The sequence below is a fragment of the Sinocyclocheilus grahami genome, unplaced genomic scaffold (genome assembly GCF_001515645.1).
Source record: "Sinocyclocheilus grahami isolate Dianchi unplaced genomic scaffold, SAMN03320097.WGS_v1.1 scaffold7.1, whole genome shotgun sequence".
Classification (NCBI taxonomy): Eukaryota; Metazoa; Chordata; class Actinopteri; order Cypriniformes; family Cyprinidae; genus Sinocyclocheilus; species Sinocyclocheilus grahami.
This window is the reverse complement of record NW_015505186.1, coordinates 2,059,760-2,082,939: the sequence shown is the minus strand read 5'-3', so window position 1 is coordinate 2,082,939 and position 23,180 is coordinate 2,059,760. Positions and strand designations below refer to the sequence as shown.

Sequence of the window (23,180 nt, the reverse complement as noted above, 5' to 3'; positions counted from 1 at the left end):
AGAGTTGGGAGATGTGATGATATTTGTGATATTGTGATATTTAGGGAGGAGAAAATCAGTGATGGTTTCAGTTGTTTAATTAATGCAGTGTGACAAAGCTGCTCAGCCAGCGGCCAGAGAGCACTACTGTTAAACTACCCTCTACCCTCTCATGGCTTTACACAGCGAATATGACTCTATCATGCTCACACCAATTAATCTCACAACTTTCCTTGTAAGGAATAGGTGGAAAAAGCCTGTTTGCTTAACTCGACACACAGATCTGGTGTAAGATGGCTCTCTCTGGTCTGATTATAGTCTCGACTGCCTAAAAAGCCCACCTGATTTCACAACAGTGCTTATTACGTGACGGATTGTTTTTCTTGTTACTTGAGGTCTGCTTGTGTTGTACAAAGCCTCCATATTTTGTCAGCATCTAATCAGATCAGACAGTTTTGATATGTTCTCTCTGTTTGCTGTCCCACTCTTTTATTTCCAGTCTTCGGATGAGAGCGAAATCTTAATGATGTTTTCGCTCCATGGTGCCAGGTAAGTCTGTTTGTTCTGGGCCGAGCCAGAGTTTAACATCTCAAAGACAGAGAGTTTTTCTTTTTTTTTTGGTTAATCTTAAGTTGTAAACAAGTTTTCCTTTTAAAAGGATGCTGTGGAAATTATTAACAATATCATGTAGAATGACTACAGCTCTATTATTGTGTCCAGTCATTTTTATACTTGGCTAAATCTAATTTATTTATTTATTTTTTAAATAGATCACTGGTTCTCAACTGGCATGGTACAGCAAATATGACACATCTGTCATATCATTGGACACTTAAGAGTAAAAATATTTTGCTGTGAATTAGTGGCAAAATTTAGTGTTGAGATGTTTATTTTAAAAGTCCTCCGATATTAAATTTGTCAGGGCATTTCTTAATTGTTTAAAAATGATGTAAAATAAGAGTTCACCAGTTGACCTCAGGGAATGAAGCCGTGTTTCCTTTGACATGTCTCCTCAGTGGCCATTGCTGATATAGTTGAGAACTGGGACATGGTGCTGTGTTCCATAAGTAATGTGCATTACCATTCAATATGACAGCAGGCAGATATTCAAATGCCCTCTACAGCACAGACTTGAAATATCATTATAATAGAAGGATATTGAGTGAGTTTCGTTTTGAGCCCTACCTTCTTAAAAAATTCTTTAAGTTAATTAAGGTCTATTTTAGTCCGATGCAGCCTGTGTTTTGCTAAAAGAGTTACACCTAATGTTCCTTGGTAATTCAGTCAATTAGTTGTACTGTTGCGTGATATCAAACCGAGTTTGATTAGGTATGATTATGCTGCACTGAATAACTCGCTATAAGTGTTTCTCAATCTTTTAGTTACCAAGTATGAGAACTATTAAGTGTTTTTAGCACTTATATGCTAATAGTATTAAATTATCTGAAAAGATATTCATAAATAGCTGTGCTTTTAAACAATAGGCCTTTCAATTTGAAGTTTGTAAGGTAATTAACTGCCAAATTCTTCCAAATTCGGGTTTAGACTAACTCTTAGCCTCTTTTTATATTGAACAGGCTAGCTCCAGAGCCTCTTTTATTGGGGATACAACCCAGAGTAATATGATTGTACTTTATGGTAGCACATATTTTGCATTAGGTGGGCCAATTTTAAAGAATATTTTATACCTCTTTATTGTTATTTAAATTTGTATTAAATAATATTTACATTTATTATCAGATCTGGAAGTTTTTGACTGTTTCCAGGCAGTTTTTTAATTAATCTAATTTTGAAAAAAAAAAAAATCTAGGCTTTTTTTTTTTTTTGGTGTGGAAATGTGTAAGCAGCACAGGCAATCTTACGGTGGAAAAGGGGCGACTGTGCTGTCCTGGTCCTATTCTCTCTCTTTCCCTCAATAATTTTCTGCTCCTCTTTCACTCTTCTGTCTAATAAAGCGGCAAAAAAAAGTCCAAAAATAATAAAAGAGAAGGAAAGTGAGAAGTGTGTGTCAATTTTCCTTTCCTTTGACCTCAAAAACACTTCCACTATCTGTTAAAGTATATTTCAGTATATGTAATGCAGCGTTTGACGGCCTTCAGCAGCACCTTGCGTTAAGAAGCAGTCGAGGGGCCTCAAAGCGCAGTGAGATGCTGTATGTAACTTTGATGAAGTGAGCGCTGTGAGTAGTGGCTCCCTGTTCTCCTCTCATGAGCCAGTACCGCTGGCTAACTGCTCCATTATAGCTCATTGTGGTTTCGGAGCTGTGTTCTCGAGGACTAGCCTGTCATTAACGGAGGTAGTCGCCCCACTTCAAATCACTGCTCGGTTAAAAATAAATCCCCATCCCACCACTCCAACAGCGAAATCGTTTCAAACCGTCTATTATTTTTTGTCGTGAAATATTTTCCTTATTGACACTGCCTGACCTTGACAAAAACAGCCTGACTGCTCTGAGCAGAAATGTACTATTTTTCGGGCATTTTTCGCCGACGTCAGCTATTTGACGATAATTGGCGGGAGGGATGGGGATCACATGTGTTTTGTCTTGTCAGTCTGACCGTCCATTAAATCTTAAAATAGACGAAGAGACTTCAATTTTGCTGCACCAATTTTAAACAAAAAAGATAGAGCACATGTATAAATCATAATGGCAGACAGACCAATGAATACAGCCGTTTGCAACGGGTGAATGCTTTTTTCTGTTTAATTTCTATCTTCCATTTTCCGGTAACGGTGGGTTTGTTAAAATAGTACGTTTGAGTCAGACCCACGCTGATCTCGTGGGTCAATGCAAAGTCCTTGCCACATGTCATTTTTTCATTCGAGAGAGCGAGAGCCTCCTCTTTTCCTTTCAGGAAATGAGAGCACAATAGGGAGCTGTACATAGCACGCGGCTGGGGCCCTGTTTTGGGTTGCACACGCATGTGTGTGTAAATCAGAGACGGAGGGTGAGGGGGGTCATTGCACTTAATTGTAAAGAGTTTTTGCTCATTTATACTTCTGCCTCAGAGGCAAAGCCACATGTTACAGATGTTCAAGAAGACTTGATGTATTGTATAGTAGCCTCTAACCTCAAATGTTTTTTTCTTTTTTTGGTAAGGATACCTGAGGTGGTGTTGGCTCACCCTAGACGAGATAAGACATTACCAAAGGAGATAAAACTTTTTTTTTTTTTTTTTAAGTATTACAGCCAGTGGTCTGTTTTGTTTTTTGTGCTGTGTTGTTTGTTTTGTGTTTAGTCTAGTATGTTTTTTTTTTTTTTACTTTGTTGTGGTCCTGGCTCACTTGGTGCCCTGTTTGAGATAAGACATGAACAAAGGTAAAAAATAAATAAATAAATGTATTGTGCCTTTTTTAAAGTGCAAGAAAAAAGCCTGCATTTAGCTTCTTATCTCAAGCTTCATTTTGATAATAAATAATAGTCATTACAAAGTGGAAAATTCAACATTCTGAAAGAAAGAGTGCGAGACGGAGAGAGCGAGAGAGTAAGTTGACCCGCCAGCAAAGATCTCTGTGAAGAGAGCTAATCACTCTGGCAGCCGTTTACGGAGTGCGGTGGAAGTTCTACAGATTTGGAAGTCAGTATTGATTTGACGTAATTGTGCACTAATTTTAGGGGGCCGGAGTCTGCAGAGGCTCAACATGGCCAAGTGCTGAGGAGGGACAAGTTTAGTGGCAGCTCAGATAAATAACTTTGGATCCAATGGTGGATTAATCTGAGATCATTAAACTGTCTATATATGCAGGCAAACAAAGTTAAAGTCTATGTGTGTAGGTTGTGAATCTGTTTATGTAGAGGTAATCACCTAGCATTTTTGGATGCATGTTCTTCTGACACGTTTAGCCTAGGTGCTTATGTGGATGATGTAGGTTTGAATCTACAGCGTGCGCCAATCCTTTCCCTCCTTAATAATTTCTTGCCACTCTAAGTCTACCAAAAGAGGCAAAATGAAAAAAAACAAGTAAAAGAAACTCGAGGGTCAAATATGTTTGAAAGCTGGTCGTCTGTTTGGAGGGCGATGCAGGTCAGTAGAACTGATGGAGTTTTCTGACTCTGCTCTCAGCAGTGCCAAGTCTGTGCTCCCCCACTGAAACAAGAGCTATTTATAACCGTTTCCCCCACCCTTCTCAATCCCTGTTCCGGCTGGACCGTAAGGGAATAATGCTGTTTAAACTGGCATGCTTTTGATGCCACCAGATAGTCTGTGTGTTGTACGGTTCAAAGGGGCGGAACTGGCTGTGTTTGTTTGTGTACATGTGTGTTTGGTGTAAAATGTAATGTAGGGGAAACTGGGGCTAGTTGTCACACTTTTTATTTAATGTTTCTTAGGTTAGGTTGTTTCTGTATAGATGTGTGCAGTAAAGAAAAAAGAAGCTCAATAGTTTTTTTATGTTTTTGAAAAAAGTCTCTTATGCTTAACAAGGCTGCATTTGATCAATAATACATAAAAAATTGTGAAATATTATAAAAATTTTAAATAACTGTTTTCTATTTGAAATTATTTTTTAATGTAATTTATTCCTGTGATGGCAAAGCTAAATTTTCAGCAGCCATTAGCTACAGTCTTTAGTGTCTCATGATTTTCAGAAATCATTCTAATATGCTGATTTGCTGCTCAAGACACATTTCTTATTCAATATTGAAAACCGTTGCATTGCTTAATATTTTTATGGAAACTATAATTGTTTTTTTTCAGGATTGATTTTTCTATACTGTCACTTTTGATTAATTTAGTGCATTTTTGTTGAATAAAATAAATAATTTCTTTACCAAAAGAAAAGATAGTGTAACTTTTGTGACAACTTTTCATGCATGACAGCTAACCCCTATATGTGGGTGTATGTGTACAGTATATCTGAAGGGTATAATGTCTGTGAGGCTGTTTGCATGACTTTGTGTGTGTATGTCCCACAGCATGATGATGCCAGATGCCCTGGCCATCAGATTGAGCTGGTAGCAGAGTAAAAGAAGAGCAGATAATCTACGCTGAGCTGTGACGGTATCCGCAAAGTCACGCACGCCGCTTCTAGGCAGCCCTTACAGTCTCTTAACCTCCTGGCTGTGCTCTGTCTGGTTCAGAGCTCTGAGAGTTTAAAAATTGACATGGGTTCCTGCTGGATTTCAGGGGTAGACGTGGACCTGTGCCGAGTGAGAGAGAGAGAAAGAGAGGCAAGTTTAATTGCTCCATCTGCAAGAGGGCTGCAGAACTTGGCCCTGCCTGGGCCGATCCAGATGTTTTCCGGCAAGAAACATCTGAAAATGTTTAATTTCTTTCCCATAGGAGTGAAAAGTCTGTTACATGTTGGATATTTACAGTGGCAACTGCCCTGTTCCATCCATCAAGGACGGCAGTCTCAGGGCTGCAGATTTACAGCTTTTATTTGATGTTCCGCTGCTGGAAGACCAAACACACAGCACTTGTGAACATGTAAACAGCACAGGAGTTCAACATTTTCTTAATGGATAAAAGCAATACTGTTGATTCAGACCACATTGTTTTTGGGTGTGGGGTACTGCCGTTTTGGTGAGGCTCAGAAAGACTGACACTTGCAGGAGGTATTGAAGACTTTGAGCTGTAGTATTTTGAAGAAGCCTGGAGGGTCTGATGCTGTGTTCACATCATGTCCGAATTACCGTAATTACAAGTTCCCATCTTGTAAAAACCGCTCGCATCTTCGTCAAACTTTTAATTACAACTTGGAAACTCTGAATTTTATGAATTTATGTGACAAAATGTTGCAAAATGTTGATAAACGCAGCATGAGTTTTAAGAAATCTTTCAAGTTCTGAGTACAAGAATGGTGAAAAGCCCTGAGTTATGATGTATTTAGAATATTAGAGCATTTTAATTTATATTTATTTCTATTTTAATTAAAATTTTTCTTATAGTTGTCAATTGTTTTCATACCCATTATTGTTAGTTTTTCAGATTTTTCAATTTTCAATTTTAGTTTTTATTTTATTTTAATTTAGTTATTTTAATTGTTAAAGTTAAGGTAATAACTAGCATCTAGTAATGTTTTAAGTTTTATAATTAGCAATGTTTACTATAGTATAATGATATACTAGTGGTACTTGTACAATTTTATTATGTAATTACTTTTTTTAATTGTTCATTTTTATTGTTGTCTTGTTATATTATTTTTTATATTTTATAATGATATATTTTAAACATTTGATATATGGAGTAATGATATTCTAGTGGTATTTACACTTTTTTTATTAAATATTTTTAATAGTTTATAAAAAGTAAAATAATTTCAGTTATTTTTATATTTAATTTTATAATTTTTAATTGAATTGAATTTTTTATAATTTTTTTATAATTTATTTTATATTCTTTATATTAATTTTATATTTTATTCTTTATTATAATAGTTTATCATTTGTATTAATATTTGATATAACATTGTTTTTATAGTGGTAAACAACTACAAATATATATTGTATTGGTTTTCCTCTGCAATTATAACTCATAACACACACCCATGTCTGTGTCCTGGAATTTTCCAGGTCTTTGCTCCAGCTGTTAGAATGCAGAACTTGGGTTAAGCTAGGTGAAGATTTGGTTCAGTTTTTAGCCACTCCTAAATTACTGTATACAGGCCGTACTGATTTGGGTCCTTGTTTCCTGTCAGGTTTGACCCAGTTTGTTAGATTTGGCCCAGTTGGGCCAGACTGCATGCTGGTTCTACAGCACGCTGTCATCATCAGAGACACACGGTGGGAAAGTGCTGCCATGGCATTTTATAATTTCTATATGCGGTTCACCACACCCTACTGAAGACAATCACTCTGATGTGTCGATCCAAGACATTTCTCCTGCCTTTGGTTGTCACATTTTTAAGACACTGATAAATGCAGTTCTCAGCAACTTGAGAAGTGTTACATTGGGTTGAAATACTGTTTCTGTACTGTTCCAAAACCTAGTGAACTGCCTACAGAAGCAGTATTGGTTCCAACTCAAAAGCTGTCCCAAAAGTTAGGCAACCTAATTATGCTGCCTCATAAGATACCTCATTTTAGCCAAGAATCATACCCATTCTGGAGCAAGCAGTCCCCAATATGATATTTTATCAAATATATTACCTTAATATAATTTTTCATACTGTGCATTTTGATATTGGGTTTCCTGAATTTTCTTCTAGCGTTTAAAACAATTGATTTTAATGCTTTACTTTCAGTTTATTTAGACAAAATAATAAAAAAACACCCAGTATTTATGTACACTGTTTTATTCTTATTGATTATTAGAGAATCACCCTTTTAGCTTAGCAACCTGTTAACATCACATGTATCGAAATCAATAGCAAAATAACGTTATGTTGACAAGGTGGTACCAACAGGGTAGTTTTTGGTCATACCATAACAGAAGGCAGTTGGATGATGTATCATAATCTGGCCAGAATCACCACAGCTGTGTGTGTATTCAGATTAAGAGAGATCAGTGTCTTTATTAGAGCTGTGTGAACTGAAGAGTCTATATTACTACCTTTCCCTCTTCTCTCGTACTTTCTCGCTCTTTCTTTCCCTGTTGTTGTGTGTTATGGTGCTGGGTTTGCACTGGGTTTGTTCCAGCTGTCATACATTGCCACCAAAGGGTCAATAAGGTCATCTGTCCCAGTGAAACCCTGGAAGGCGGAGGCTTACAGAGGCTTATTCTAATGATTCTGCTGTAATTCTAGGTTATTGACAGTGTATATTTTCATATATGCTGTGATATTTCCTATGTCTTCATTATGAGCATACTGCTAGTAAAAATGTACCAATAAGTAATGCAGTTTTTTTTATTTTCTGCAAATATTATTTTATTAAATTAGTTAATTATTTATTATTATTATTAATTATATTATTTCTGTAATTAATTCCTATAATCCCACGGGGGAGTTTATCAAAAGTTAACACATTTTTTACGTTTGCGTGTTATGATTGAAGCTCAAGTAGGAACCTTTTTTGTTAAATATTAAGAGTATTTTGAATCTGCTTTGCCTTCTATTGACATCCGTATGGCCGTGATTGTGCATCTTTCGGCAAATTGACAGTTAGATTAAGTTAGTGGGCGGAACCTCAGTGACTGTGGCCTCCGTTCTGAAAATCATCTATCTTCAGGAAATGATGAAGGCCTCTCCTTGCAGTGGGAGCCGTAACCCAGATACAGTATGTAATTTGCCCATACGTACGCGTCTGCGGCGCTCTATATTAAGGCCAAAAGTTCTTCTCATTATCAGAGTCCCTCATTACCTGTTTCTGTCATCTCATGCTCACAGGATTTGGATTTATACCTGATAATTACCTTCTATATAAAGCGAACCAGAAACAGCCCCAGCATATACACCTGAAGCATGCCCCAAAAATGCCTCGACCTAGCACTTGGAAAAATATTGCACGCGTCAAAACATAAATGATTTACCGTGTGTGAATGAAAAGGGTCACTGTTATGTACACTTAGCTGTTTTATTTAGGTCGAATAGGTGGTAAGTGATGCGCGTAATGTGTGCGTGTGAGTTCGAAATCTCTTTTTCTAGGCTGTTTTCCATATGGCCATCTTTAATGGACTCGTCATTGCTGCTAATGTATGCAAATTTCAACCTGGTTGCTAATGCAATTACCGGGCCTGCGGTTCCAAGCGCACGCAATTCAGTTATTGTGTTTTTTTCCCTCATTGTTTCAGATCGACGCCTTGAGTAAAAGAAGTAAAGAATCAGAGGCTGCTTTCCTCAGCGTGTACAAGAGATTAATCGATGTCCCAGGTATGTTTCGGCTCGCTCTGAGCTGGCTGCTCTCTCACGCACACACACACACACACACACACACACACACACACTGCTGTAGTGTTTCACTGAGGCGAGAATACTGTAAACACATCAGTCATATTTATGAGACCTCCGTCTCTAGTGTCTAAAACACACACACATGTACGCACACAGGCCGTCTTAATGACTTCTACGGCTTTAGAGACCCACTTCGTTCCAAACCCCACACACGGAGGAACTTGATGTGTCCCGTGTGTGTTTGCGCGCGCTCTCTGCTCTCTCCTCTCTCTCACACACACACACACACACACACACACACACACACACACACTGCTGTAGTGTTTCACTGAGGCGAGAATACTGTAAACACATCAGTCATATTTATGAGACCTCCGTCTCTAGTGTCTAAAACACACACACATGTACGCACACAGGCCGTCTTAATGACTTCTACGGCTTTAGAGACCCACTTCGTTCCAAACCCCACACACGGAGGAACTTGAATTCTTATAAAATCCGCATTCATTGCCCCACAAACACCTTTTAATCTTCCGAATTGGCTTTTTAACGGTGAGATAATGGCCCCTGGATCCTCAGTTTTTAGATGGTAATGTTCTGATGCGCTGATCTATAATAAGTTAATGGTGCCGCAAAGGTTCATGTGATATCTCGAAGCATCTTTAGCTCGGCCGCTCGATAGAGTTGTGCTTTAGACTGAGCGAAGTTCACCACAAGAGAGTGTGGATAATGTATCAAACCCTTGTTAAGCAAGTGCGACTGTGGGGGGTGGTGAGAGAGACGAATTTTGGCTGAACTAAACTTCAGCTTGGGAAACCTTCAGAGCTCCCTCAGATACACACACACACACACACACAAATCTAACTGTGTAGCTCCGCCCACATCTGCTGAGCGACAGGGAGGCAGACAGACAGACAGTGCCGTCTGGGCCTGTTGGAGCAGGTTGGACTGTCTGCCTGCACAACTACTTAATACATCCCTAAATTACCACAATGCTGTGGTATGGAGATCCCGGGCCAAAGCAATGGCGTGTCTGTGTGTTTGGAAATGTGCGCAAGTGCATTTTGTGTATTTGAGAGGGAGCTGTATGTGTGTGTGTGTTTGTTGCAGGATGTTAGAGTTGGGAGGTCTAGTCTGGGAATGTCTGTTTCAATCTGTGAAATCTGGAGCTTGTCCAGTCCTGTCTATGTGTCTGCGAATGTGATCACAGCTTGACAAATTATCTTGTGATAGTTACACTGGTACACCGTGTAGGTGTGTGTGTTAGCGGGAATGTTAGGAAGTGTTTCAGGCAATTTAATGCCAACATTTAACTTATTCACAAGACTGATATGCTGTATATAAAATACATTGTGAATATTGTTAAGTTTCTGAACACTGATTGGATGAGACGCATTAATGTAAAATCCATGTAAAATAACTTAGACAGGACCAAATTTTTTTTGTTGATTCAGTCAGGCTAGTAGTTAATTTTTACTAACCGCATTTTCACTTTTATTTTAATTAAAAATGTTATATTGATATATATTTATATATATTATATTCATTTTTTTACTATATTTTAGTGGTGGCGGTTACTGTTAAGTAAAACTGTTAAAAATTCAAAACGTTTTTTGTTAATTAAAGTAAAGCTGAAATAAAACTAAAATTTAAATATCTAAAATATATCAATGCTATAAGATATATTTTATATTATACACACACACACACACACATATAGAATTTTAGTTCTGTTCACACCGAGTTTCAATATTTATGGGATCACAATAGGGTTGGGCGATGTCTACCAAATTGGCATCGGACGATGTCTACAGTGAAACATCGTAATGGACGATGACATCGGGGGGGGGGTTAGGGGTGTGCCCGAAGCGTGAAACAAATAATGCGTTCTACGGAGCCACTAAAAGGTTAGCCGCTTGCTAGCAGTAGCCTGTTGCATTACAGTACATGAAAGTTCACATACACAGAGTAAGGAGAAATGTCTGATATGACGATGGCGAATGATTTGCAGATCCTGAGCACCAATGACAAACATCTAATCTTGTCAAATGTGTGGTAAGTACTGCCGCTCCATAGTATAGAGTCCTTGTGATCACGAATCTCAAAAGTGAAAGTGAAAGTAAAATGAGAGCGCGCAATTGAAAGCGGTTTCAATAGCGGCTCCCTGATGCCCGCAATTTATATACAGTCGCCTATACATACCCAATGATATAATTGCGAAAAAAAGTATTGAATCATTTTTTTTATACTCCCATCTCGTAGGCTATTTATTCCCTTTAGGGTTTCTGTAGTACACTTCATTTCCTTTCCGAACATGGAACTGGGATGCGGCGGATTGCGGGAGAGGGGGTGGTGGGGAAGGAATCACGATGTCTGTCAGCCATCAGCGATGGACGATGGCATCGTCTATCGGCCCAACCCTAGATCACAACTAAATTCACTCCTAAAAAAGTATATACTCTGTACTGTGTATATAAATATGAGATGATATATCTGTGTTTCCTGTTTACACCCACAAGATGTCAAAACATTGCCATTATAATCACTAACTTAAAAAAAAAAAAAGTTTCAGGAGTGACTCCAGTCTTCTGTTCACACTGTAACAATACTTTAGAGGATTCACTCTGCTTTTAAACACAGTTGTCGCTTTCATTTTAGGGTTCAACTTTAGGATTATTTTAATGTTTTTTTATTGGTTTTTTTTGCTTTTAGAGACTGAATGTGTCTCATAGATGCTGTAATAGATTTTAAAGCATCTGAATGTTCCCACTTGTCTTTTCTTAGTTTCCTACAGTGAGGCCGCCCAGCACTTGACTTCAGTTTAGCTTCAGATGCCAACCTAACCGAACGGATTGTGCTTGCGGTGTTATGTTGTACATCAAATGACACGCATCCAAATTGATGTGCCTGTGTAAATCAGATTTAAATTGGCTGGTCATTTCAGTCACATGATGACAGTCACGTTCAGAATTGAGCGACGCGTGGCCGCCCATCGAGCCGAGTTGAGCTGAAATGGCAGTTGCCACGGCTACAAAAGGGAATACACCATGACAGCATATCATTCAGACTTCCTCTTGCAGTTTTTAGATATGACACACTCTCACGCACCACACATGCACATCACACATAACACACCCCATCAGCATTTCCTGTACCTTCATATGAGAATACAGAGAGGGGGAGGGATGTGCGCAGAAAACTGCGATCTCGACTATAGCTTCACATAGAACGTGTACAGGAATGACATGTTTTATTTTACACTCCTCTCTGTCAGCTTTTCCTTCTCTGATTTTACTCTCACAACCTCTCTCTCGCGCTCTCATGTTCCGCAGGGGCTAATAAAATAGTTTGATTACATAATTAACTTGGCTGTCTCATTAAGGAAAATCAACGGGAACAGGGCCATAATTAGTCATATAGCAATTAGCATTTGAGGGGGACAGACAGTAATAAAAAAACGCGTGCGTGTGTGTGTGTGTCAGAATGTCTTAGTCCTTCAGTACGGAGGGCTGGCCTTGGTCCCACACCACTGCTGCGTTCGGCCCCCCATCACTTAGCATCGCCTTCCCTTTATGAAAGCAAGAAATGAACACCCAGCCAAATATGAATTAGTATAACTTCTTTTACAACCTGCTAATCTGACATTTCTGCAGCTGGTGATTGTTGCCGGCATTTGAATGAATCAATTTGTCAACCTTATTTAATTATTTATTCATTTTATAAGAAATAATAATTGTTATTTTTTTCTATTTTTAATATAAAATATATAATATATAAAACATTAATATATTTATTTTTAAAATTTAATATTTAAATATTTAATAAATCTTTTTTAAAGTATATATATCCCTAATTTTTATATAATCCCTAGTTTTTATAATGAATTTTTATATTCTTTATTATAATAGTTTATCATTTTCATTCATATTTGAGATATATATATATATATATATATACAGTGGGTACGGAAAGTAAATGCAGGTTTATTGTGGTGGTTACACAGATGTCAGATTATTTTTATTCTTAACTTTTAAAGGAGACGTTTAATTTTTTTTCAATATATAATAAAGTTTTTTTTGCAAATATTCAGTAAATATTGGCATTTAATTTTAGTGTGCATTAATTAATATTATTATTTATTATTATTATTTATTATAATTATTATTTAGTGCATTGTTGTTTTTAAATTACTATTGTTAGTGCCTTGCTCTGGCAGCAAATTGTGATGACCATGGTACATGTCCAGAAAACATGTATAAAATCATGTATAAAATCAATGATAACATCAGTTCTTTTTGGTTCTTTTTTGTTAGCGTGATTTAACAGAGCAGAATTTAAACCGAGGTGCTGGAGCACAGTGTGGATTTATTGGCGTGTTTTGGCTTGGTTTGTTTTTCTAGTTAACATTTTTAGCTGCGGTTGGCAATCCGCAAAAATGCAAAAACACTTTTAGGTATTTAGTCGAGCTGCACAGAGACTGGCCCACACAGAGCTCTCACTCACTGAATCGAACCTTTCACCTGCTCTGAACGCAGTACACCCGATATTCTGACCTGTGTGCGGATGTGTGTTTCAGATCCTGTCTCGACTCTGGAGGCAGCTCAGCAACTCCAGGTGACTGTTCGGAAGATGCACGACTTGGAGACAGAAAACCAGAAGCTCAAAGATACACTACAAGAGTACGAACGTGAAATTGCAGAGGTTAAAAACCAAGGTAACCACCAGCTTATTAATGCAGTTTGAAATGGAGAAAAACAAAACAAAACACTTTTTCTACAGACTGAAACATGTAGAACTTCAGTCGCCTATGAAACATATATTTTTGGTCACATTTTATTTTAAGGTCCAGTTCTCGCTATTAACAAACCATTGACTACAACTTTTGCCTCAATAAACTCCTAATTTGCTGCTTATTAATAGTTAGTAAAGTGGTTGTTAAGTTTAGGTATTGGGTAGGATTAGAGATGTAGAATATGGTCATGCAGAATATGTGCTTTATAAGTATTAATAAACAGCCAATATTTTAATAATAGGCATGCTAATAAGCAATTAGTTAACAGTGAGAATTGGTGGAGAATTGTTTTTTAGTACTATTTGACCGATGAATAGACTTCAGTGAACAACTTCTATTTTAAATATTTTAAACATTATAAATGAAACATTGTATGTCTTTACTGCACTTTAAAAAAAAAATCAATTTCATATTAATTTATTTTTTATTTTTGAATCTTACTGACCCCAAACTTTTGAATCGTCGTGTATTACATTCCACAAAAATGATTAATATAATAATATTAAATATTACAATTCAGCTTTGCTATAACAGGAATAAATTAAATTTTTAAATAGATTCAAATAGAAAAGTTATTTTAAATTGTAATAACTTTTCATAGTATTACAATTTTTTTATGTATTAATCATTCTGCCTTCTTTTCACAATCAAATCCTAATGAATTAAATCAAGTTGTATTAAATACCTACATTACTTCCTGATGAATCAAAATTCACACATAATGGAAATTTGTAAGCATTTTTATTTTGTAAAGCAGAATTGATCTGCACCTAGCAAATTAAATGAGTTACGCATATGTCATGTTGGCAGGCCGCATAAGTGTACATAGACAGGGCCCTATTTTTGTTCAAAAAAATAGGTAGTAGTCGTCTGTAGTCATCTGAGCTCTATTTCTGTCCCACTGCTGTTTCAGCCAGATATGTTTCCTGGTTTTTCTTTTTTTAACGTAAACAAGAGGGAGGGATCGCTCCCTCACCATCTGTGGAATTCCCCTAATCGATGCAGTTCAATAACGGCAATACACACAGGTGTGTTTCCGTCTGAGCCGTCCGTTAGGTAATCCTTCCTATTCCACACGCTGATCTTTCTCAGGTCAGTGATCCTCCAGTCTCCCAGTGTTTAAAGTCCAGTTTAGCATTTAAGGGTCTAAAAGGGCTCTTGTGGGACTGCTGCTCATTGATTATGTGTCAGAGCTGAAGTGCTGGAGTTTAAATCACCGCAGATGGCTGTGCAGGAGACGGAGAGAGGAGGAAAAAGCTCTCTATCAGGGATATTTTGTGTGGATGTGTGTGTGTAGGCATGTGTAAACACATTTTTCTATCATGGGGGGACTTTCCCTTGACTTCAGTTGTATTTATACTGAGCTAATGACATTTTCTATTCTTACCCTCATTTATAAATAACCATAAATGTAACCCTCTTGATTTAGCATTTATTTTTTAAATGAACATACAATTTACTCACCTGGAACTGTTTCAAACTCAAATGACTTCCTACCGTAGAGCAGGAAGCAAGCAATTTCAAAGAATGCGCTGGTTGCTCTTTTCCATGCCATTACAATGAATTGCTATTTGAGATTTCAAGCTTCAAAAATGATGAAAAGGCTCCAATAATGTATGATAAAAGTGGTTCATATGACTTGTGTGCTGGATTTAAAGTCATACAGTAGCTTTGGGTGAAAAACTGACTTCTATTTTTGACATTATTCACTGATAATCTTCCCTCAAGTGGGCTGTTACCTCGAGAACTGCACATTGAGTCTGATTTTCAGTGAAAAATGACTTAAATTTTGGTTTGTTTTCACACAAAGTTGTCACATGACTCCAGAAGAATTGGAATATAGTCATATGAACTTCTTTTATGATGCTTTTATGTCTTTTTGAAGCTTCAGTCCCCATTCATTGTAACTACCACAGTCTTCATTGCTCCTTTTGTATTCTATGGAAGAAAGAAAGCTATATGGTTTTGGAATGACTTGAGGGTGAGTAAATGATGACAGATGTTTAATTTTTGGGTGAATTGTTCCTTAAAGATGTAATTTGGTATGTTTATTAAGTGGTTTTCCTCTTGGCCAATTTCAGGGTTTACTATCCTTGGGGGACAGTTGGCCCCCACAGTGTAGACAAAACCTAAACCCTACACACCCTTTGGCCTCCACTGTCTGTCTTTTTCATGCTTCTCTCTGTTTCTCTCCTACAGAAGTCACTATTAAAGCACTTAAAGAGAAGTTGGAGCAGTATGAGCGTTCTCTGCAGGCCAAGAACACAGAGGAAGCTCCCGATCAGAACCAGGACCGATCAGGAAGAGAAGAGAGGGAAAGCAAAGGGGAAAACCTTCCTAACAACTATGCAGACAAGGAGAGGTTAGCCTGACCGTTGCACAAATCCAATACACCATTGATCTTCATGATTGCGTTATGAATTCATAGGCTGTTTCGAAAACTAGCAAGCTGCCTTCCTAGATAGCAATTTTGAGCTTTATATGTATGTTTGAAATGACATCCATAAACACAGAGCTAGCAAAGCATTTTTCATGAATCATAGGTGCCTTTGTAACTAAATTCTGAATGCATATCTGAAATAAAAAAAAAACTAAACTTATTTAATTTCCCATTTTCATTTAGTTTAATTTGATACCTAACTAAAACTGAAAAAATAACTATAACTAAATATAATAACTAACTTAAAAATAGATAAAACTAATAAACACTATGAAGCTTACTTTGAAAATATAGCTGTTTGTCCACATCAGAAATATTTAGTCATTAAACGTTAAAAATATTATACAACTCTCAATTCTATTTTATTTGTTTTCTTTTGTTTATTTATTTATTTTTAAAAAACTTGACCCTCTAAAGCTCGCACTGTCTATTTTATTTATATTCTACTACTTGTTTTCTTTTTATTTAAAAAAAAAAGGAACCTCTAACACTAGCGTTCTCTATTCTTTTTCTATTCTTTCAACTTTTCTTTTTATTTATTTAAAAAAATTACCCTCTAACACTAGCGTTCTGTATTCTTTTTCTGTTCTTTCGTCTTGTTTTTATTTATTATAAAAAACTATGTGCTACGTGTACTGCCTTAGACTAACTGATTGTCGCAGCATTTACATATTGCTTTTTTGTTGGTTTTGATTGCTTCTATTGCCTCATTTATTAGTCGCTTTAGATAAAAGCGTCTGCTAAATGTAAATGTAATATCACTGCATCTGTTTTCTTTTGTTTATTTATTTATTTTTTAAAAACTTGACCCTCTAAAGCTCGCACTGTCTATTTTATTTATATTCTACTACTTGTTTTCTTTTTATTTAAAAAAAAAGGAACCTCTAACACTAGCGTTCTCTATTCTTTTTCTATTCTTTCAACTTTTCTTTTTATTTATTTAAAAAAATTACCCTCTAACACTAGCGTTCTGTATTCTTTTTCTGTTCTTTCGTCTTGTTTTTATTTATTATAAAAAACTATGTGCTACGTGTACTGCCTTAGACTAACTGATTGTCGCAGCATTTACATATTGCTTTTTTGTTGGTTTTGATTGCTTCTATTGCCTCATTTATTAGTCGCTTTAGATAAAAGCGTCTGCTAAATGTAAATGTAATATCACTGCATCTGGTCATTTATTCATATTCACTGCATCTAGTGTTTATTCATATCAATTTGCAGTACTGCAGTGTTAAGGCTGATTTATACTTCGGCGTCGAACCTACGCCGTAGCCTTTACGCCGTAGGCTATGCGTCAGTTTTCATTTATACTTCTGCGTCATTGTCCGTGTCAACATGCAGTACACATGCAAACCGCTAGTCTGCAGTGTCCACGGGCATGTTGCTGGTGTAACCCGCAGTACCATGGCAAAAGCCGAAGAATAAGCAGCTCGTCGGAGAAACATTAAAGCCGTGATGCGGCAAATAAATATCAAATCATTTAATCATTATTTAAAACTACAAAAAGGAGTCAACAACGGAACAGGAGATGATGGCATTCTTTCAATCTGCACAAGGACTTGTACCACGGCAGATCAAAATTTTTTGTTGCGGACAACTACTGATGTATAATGCTATGTAGTATAATAAATGATAAGATACTTGTTCTTTGCTTTGATTTATTTTATGTAAGAAGGTGTAACATTAAAATATATAAAAGTGCACATAAACGCACACAAAACTCAAGTTCATATGGAGGGAGGGGTTCTTGCAGACCAATCACAGCGCTCGCGGTCCGCGTAGAATTGACGCGCTGTTAGATTTTTGGAGAGGTGCACGTCAGGCTATGGCGTATGGGTGTGCGTCTATGCGTAAGCTACGGCGTAGGTTCGACGCAGAAGTATAAATCAGCCTTTAATGTGGCTATCCTGTCTGTACATTAATATATGTTGGGAGATTTGTTTTAATTGTCCTCTGCATGTCTATGCAGTCAGCCACAGCAGAGCCAGGACAGCAGGACAGAAGACTTGGACATGAAAACGCAGTCCTTACAAACAGGTTTGCTAATGCAGTCACTGTCAAGTTGGGTGTTTTAACAATTACATATGTGTAATTTGATGTAGTTGAGTTCTTTAAGCCTGTTTTACTGACATGCATTTCATTTGTTGCACAGCACTTGAAGCAACTCAGGCAGAACTCTATGAACTGAAGACTAAATACGATGAAGAATCCACAGCAAAGTGAGTAACCCATTTTCACTCTGACGGGACACAGCAGGAGACAGTGTGGATTAGTGCCGAAATGGCTTGGATTCCCCCTTCTGTATTTCCTCGACTGTCTGCTAGGCGTGCTGCGTCTTTGTCTCACCTTTGCACACACATTTACCCACATTACGTGTCCATACAGACACAGACAAACACACACACCCCTTTGATCTGCACCAAAACAGCTCATAATCCTACTGCAGACAGGTTTGATTATGGGGTAAAACACTGTGTGGTGAAATCACACCTTCATTCATGGACAAGTTGGTATTCAATAGTCCTCACGTCCCGCCCATGATGCCTTTATGGCTACACAAGACTGAATAATGGATGACACAATCCCTCATAACTCGCACGGATGCTCTGAGTGATTCTCTGAGAATCCTGTAATGACGGGATTCGTACTATCGACTGACATTTTGTGGGCGGCGAAACACTATGTGCATACGTGCTTTTTGTTTGCGCATTGTGTCTGTTTGCCTTGATCTGGGTCATGCATGTGTGTTTGTGTGCGCCTGCATGTGTGCGTTCTTCTCTCCCTGTCATGTGGTCGGGGTTAGGTGGCAATTTCCTTGTCTTGCTGTCAATGAGGAATGCATCCTGTTGCAGAGCGTGCTCGCTGCAGGCTGTTTCGACGCAGTTCTCTGCTCTGGGAGTGGCATAATTACACTACCTGTGATCAAACCAAACCCTGCCATGCCAGACCCCCAGCACTGTACCTTTGAAGTCAAAAAAGCCACTTTTTCTAGCACAGAAACCCTCCTTGGTGAGCTGCGGTTGAACCAGAAGGTAAATGCAAGGTTTATTTGAGGAAAAGACACGCTTCTGATTCTACGATCACTGCAGGCACGGATCTAACGAGAGATAAATCTCACTGTCATGCTTGCGCACAAACATTTGAATATGACTGTGTATGTGCACACAAACGCAAACAAGAAAGACACACACACACAAGAAAACGCATTGTGACATTCAGTAACATTGGCCTGTTTCCATTCGGCCCCATCTCTCCTGGGGACTTTTACAGAGATTGTGGCAGGTAAAACGTTTCCACTCCATTAGATTTCTTACCTGCTTCTCATCCTGGTGCCTCAGCTTTCTTTTATTAGCATTAGCTTGATAACTTGTAAGATGTTAAGTGCCATTATTATTAGCAAAATCATTGGTTATGATTTTGCTGCCGATATAAAATGAAACAACATTGTTGGTGTCACAGTGAATTTAATGTGCTGTTTATTACACTTTAAAGGCATTTTGGAAGCCATTCTTATCACTTTATTTGTATGAAGGAGAGTGTAAATATAAAAATGTATTTATAAAAATACTGTATTTTTATGCAAGTGTGTGTATATATATATATATATATATATATATATATATATATTTATTTATTTAGGTACTTGCATAAAAATACACATTGTTAATATATATGATATATATATGAACAACACATAACACCTCAGGACTGTACAACTATAAATAACTAATTAACGTTCATCTGTAAATAGCACATACACACATTCACAATTCTGTCTATTGCCATTTTCTTTTCTTTATATTTTTATTACTATATTGTTATTTATAATGTATTTTCTATTCTTTGTGTGTGTGTGTAATTGAATAATTTAACACAAGAAAAGAAATTAAGTGGTTTTCTATAGGGATGCACCGGTTGACCGGCCATAAATCGGAACCGGACGGTTTTTGCTTATAATGCGCGATCGGCAACCGGCCGGTTTTTTGTATTTTTTTCGTCCGATTTTTCCGGAAGTGTGCACAGAGGCGCCAGCAGAAAAAATACCACGCAGGGCAAGCTCATTGTTGGCGATGCACGATGAGATATTGGAAGAAAAATCTGAAGTGATTAAGAATACGGGCAGCCGTACAGCACTGGAAATGCAGAGCTGCCTGTCTGAGGCACAGTCAGATACCAAGAAGCGAACAGCCGTTGGTGTACTGGCGCACAAATAAGAGCCGCTTTCCTGCACTCGCTGAAGTTGCGCGAGTGTACCTGTCCGCGCCCTGCACAAGCGTAGACAGTGAACGTTTGTTCAGCTCAGCTTCTCGAAATGAAACAGACAAACTTGTGACAAAGCTGAAATCCTTCTTTTTGTAAAGAATAACTCACATGCACTTTTGAAAAGCCAGAAGTAAACGTCAGTTCTGTAGGCTATGGGATTAATATTTTTTATTTTACCTTAAAATTACATTGACTTAATGTGATTTAAAAAGCACCTGCCGTAGTTAACATTTTGGAATAATTTATTTATATAGCCTACTTTGGTTTTAATTAGTTTCACTGGTAAAGATCTTTTTTTCTTTACACCAAATTTAAAAACTAAAACAAATGCTGAATGCTGATTACGTAAGATCTTTGTTTGGCGTTTTGAATGTGTTTTGATTGTGTTGTTTGGATTGTGGAACTATGCAGTTGTTGCCTTTAAAATTACATGGTTACAGTTAATGTTTTCATTTAAGGCCAGTTTATAGTTTCAACCCAATTTAAAAACAAAAGCTAAATGCTTTTGTCAGTAGGCCTACCTATGTTTGTATTGAATGTAGCCTACTTACTGCGCAGTTACTGCTGTTAATTTCAGATGGTTACAGTTGTTGTTTTCAATAGCCAAAACCCAGTTTAGCCTGTTAAATACCAAATAAACATCTTGTTTATGTGTACTTTTATTCTTTCTTGTTTGTTGCTTGATAAAAATTTTTTTAAAAATCGGAAATCGGTATCGGCCAGTTTGCTTGTAAAAAATCGGTATCGGAATCAGCTATGAAAAATCATGATCGTGCATCACTAGTTTTCTATATAACAATGCATAAAAATCCATAAAAAACTTTAATTTCCATGCATATTAAATATCATATAATAAAATTATAATAAAATCCTATATTTAAGTGCCCGATCCAAAAAGTGAAATTTTTTGCATATTGTGTTAGTTTGTGTATCTATATAACTTAAAAAAAATCTTTTAAGTCATTTCAGAACAAATTTATATGTAATTTAATGTGTGTGTGTATGTAATATTTTCATGATTATGCACTGTTCTATAGAGAATCACTTAATATAATTACGTGTGTGAGGCCTGTGGAACTGTGTGCGGATGTTAGATCACGAGCGTGCGTCTAGGTGGGTATGTGTGCATGTGTTATAAAGAGCGAGAAATGGAGAGAGACAGAGTGAATTTCTGTTTGTGGTTTATGTGGGCTTGGCGTGTGTGTGTGAGATGTAAACCGTGGAGGAGTGCACTGGGCCAGTGAGCTGGTTCTGGCATGCGAGAGCTGTGCACACGAATTTCATCGGCTCTCTGTGACATGACCGTCCCCATGGGCTCGCGGCGACTGCGTGTTCGCTGTGAACATACCTTCAGATCCTTTTGTCTGTGCGTCCTGTGATGTTACATGCACTGACTCGGATAAACAGCACAGTTTGATTCCCCTCAAATCCAGGCAGAAGAGCAACGTCAGGCACCTCTCAGCCTTTTTTCGTCTCCGCATCCAGCGTGTTTTGCTTGACAGGGTCTCTGCTGCGTTGTTGGTTGTGTGACATTTCGGAGGGTGGATTTTTGCTCTGTCTGATCCATTTGTCTGTACTCCCATCAGTCTGGCAGGTTTTGAATTACTGCGGGGAACACAAAGGACCTCATCCTACCCACCTGATTTATCTGCACAGATCTACACTCACCGGCTGAGTGCAAAGAAAACATTTCATCTGTGTCAAGCAAGACATTTCACCGTCCCAGAAGCTCTTACATTGTTCGCTGATATTTCCACAGTATTGTGCAGATGTATTATGCAGGTATATAGCTTTTTCCAAATAGAACTCGATACACTATAGTACACTAAACTAAAGTGAATAGCTAAACTAACATCTCTTTTGCTTATACCAATGGTTATGGGATTCTAAACCATAAACCTTGAGCATTTAACTTCGTTGTGAAATTTGACCTGCACTGTATTATTTGTGATATAAACAAAAATGATACCTCACATTGTGTGGTTTGTAGAGGAACGATATACTGATACTTTTCCAATAAACCAATAAACCTTGCAGTTTTCATCTGGCTGTCAATAAAACCGGTGCAAAAAATCCCATAACCAGAAGTCGCCAACCAATATTTGTGGATCAAAATATTAGAGATTTGGTGGTTGTTTTTTTTGTTTTTTCAGGGGCCAGTAAGAACCACCTTTAACAACCACATAGTGACACTTTGCAAGTTTTGGAAAACTGTAAAACACATTTTCTTATTTAATATAACGGTTCAGTGTTTTCATATTTATCATTTTATTTTTGCTTAATTTTTTTGTGTTTGACTTTATATTTAGACTATTTGATGTTTGGATTTAACTCGGCTTTTTTTTTACTTTTCATATTTATCAGTGTATTATATGCATAGTTAACATTTTTACTCTTAACTTATGGTTAAGCATTTTTTTCCTAAACCACAAACCTTAAGTATTAAACATCGATATGTATTTTGACCTGTAATATTGGTGCTGTGATACCTCTAATCATGCAACTTGTGCGATCCTTTTGGCAATTAAATGGGCGGGGGAAATATCCCCCAATATCTATGAATCTGGATATTATAGAGATTTGGGATATTTTGACTCTGGGCTTGTAAGAAACCATTTGGAAATCCCTAGCAACACCCTAGCTACCACTTAGGCTTATTATTTCCTTCAGAAATTGAAGGAAAAACTATTATTGGTTAGGTTGAGTATCTCATTATATGAAATAACAGGTAAATCAACAGTATTTAGTATTTAATTTACTCCTGAACAAAACTCTTGAAAACTCCTTAGGAGATGATTATACACCTGTGTGATTGCTGTCGAGAAAAATTTGAGTCGATGATGTTTGTTGTTTTGAGAGTTAGTCAGGAATGACACTTAAGAGTGAGATTTTTTTTTATCTTTTGGAGGTCAGGACACTCAACAAGAGGAGAGA

The 23,180-nt window shown here is 37.2% G+C and overlaps 1 protein-coding gene across 3 annotated transcripts in view; it reads left to right on the top strand.

Moving 5' to 3' along the window:
- The window catches only part of cux1a (cut-like homeobox 1a), a 135,677-nt gene that overhangs the window by 70,427 nt on the left and 42,070 nt on the right, over positions 1-23,180 (top strand). For all 3 annotated transcript variants that reach the window (XM_016277060.1, XM_016277068.1, XM_016277077.1), the window contains 5 exons: positions 8,652-8,730; positions 13,328-13,465; positions 15,743-15,905; positions 17,953-18,020; positions 18,136-18,202. In XM_016277060.1, the coding sequence (XP_016132546.1) occupies positions 8,652-8,730; positions 13,328-13,465; positions 15,743-15,905; positions 17,953-18,020; positions 18,136-18,202 (515 nt within the window). The remainder of the gene's footprint in view (positions 1-8,651; positions 8,731-13,327; positions 13,466-15,742; positions 15,906-17,952; positions 18,021-18,135; positions 18,203-23,180) is intronic.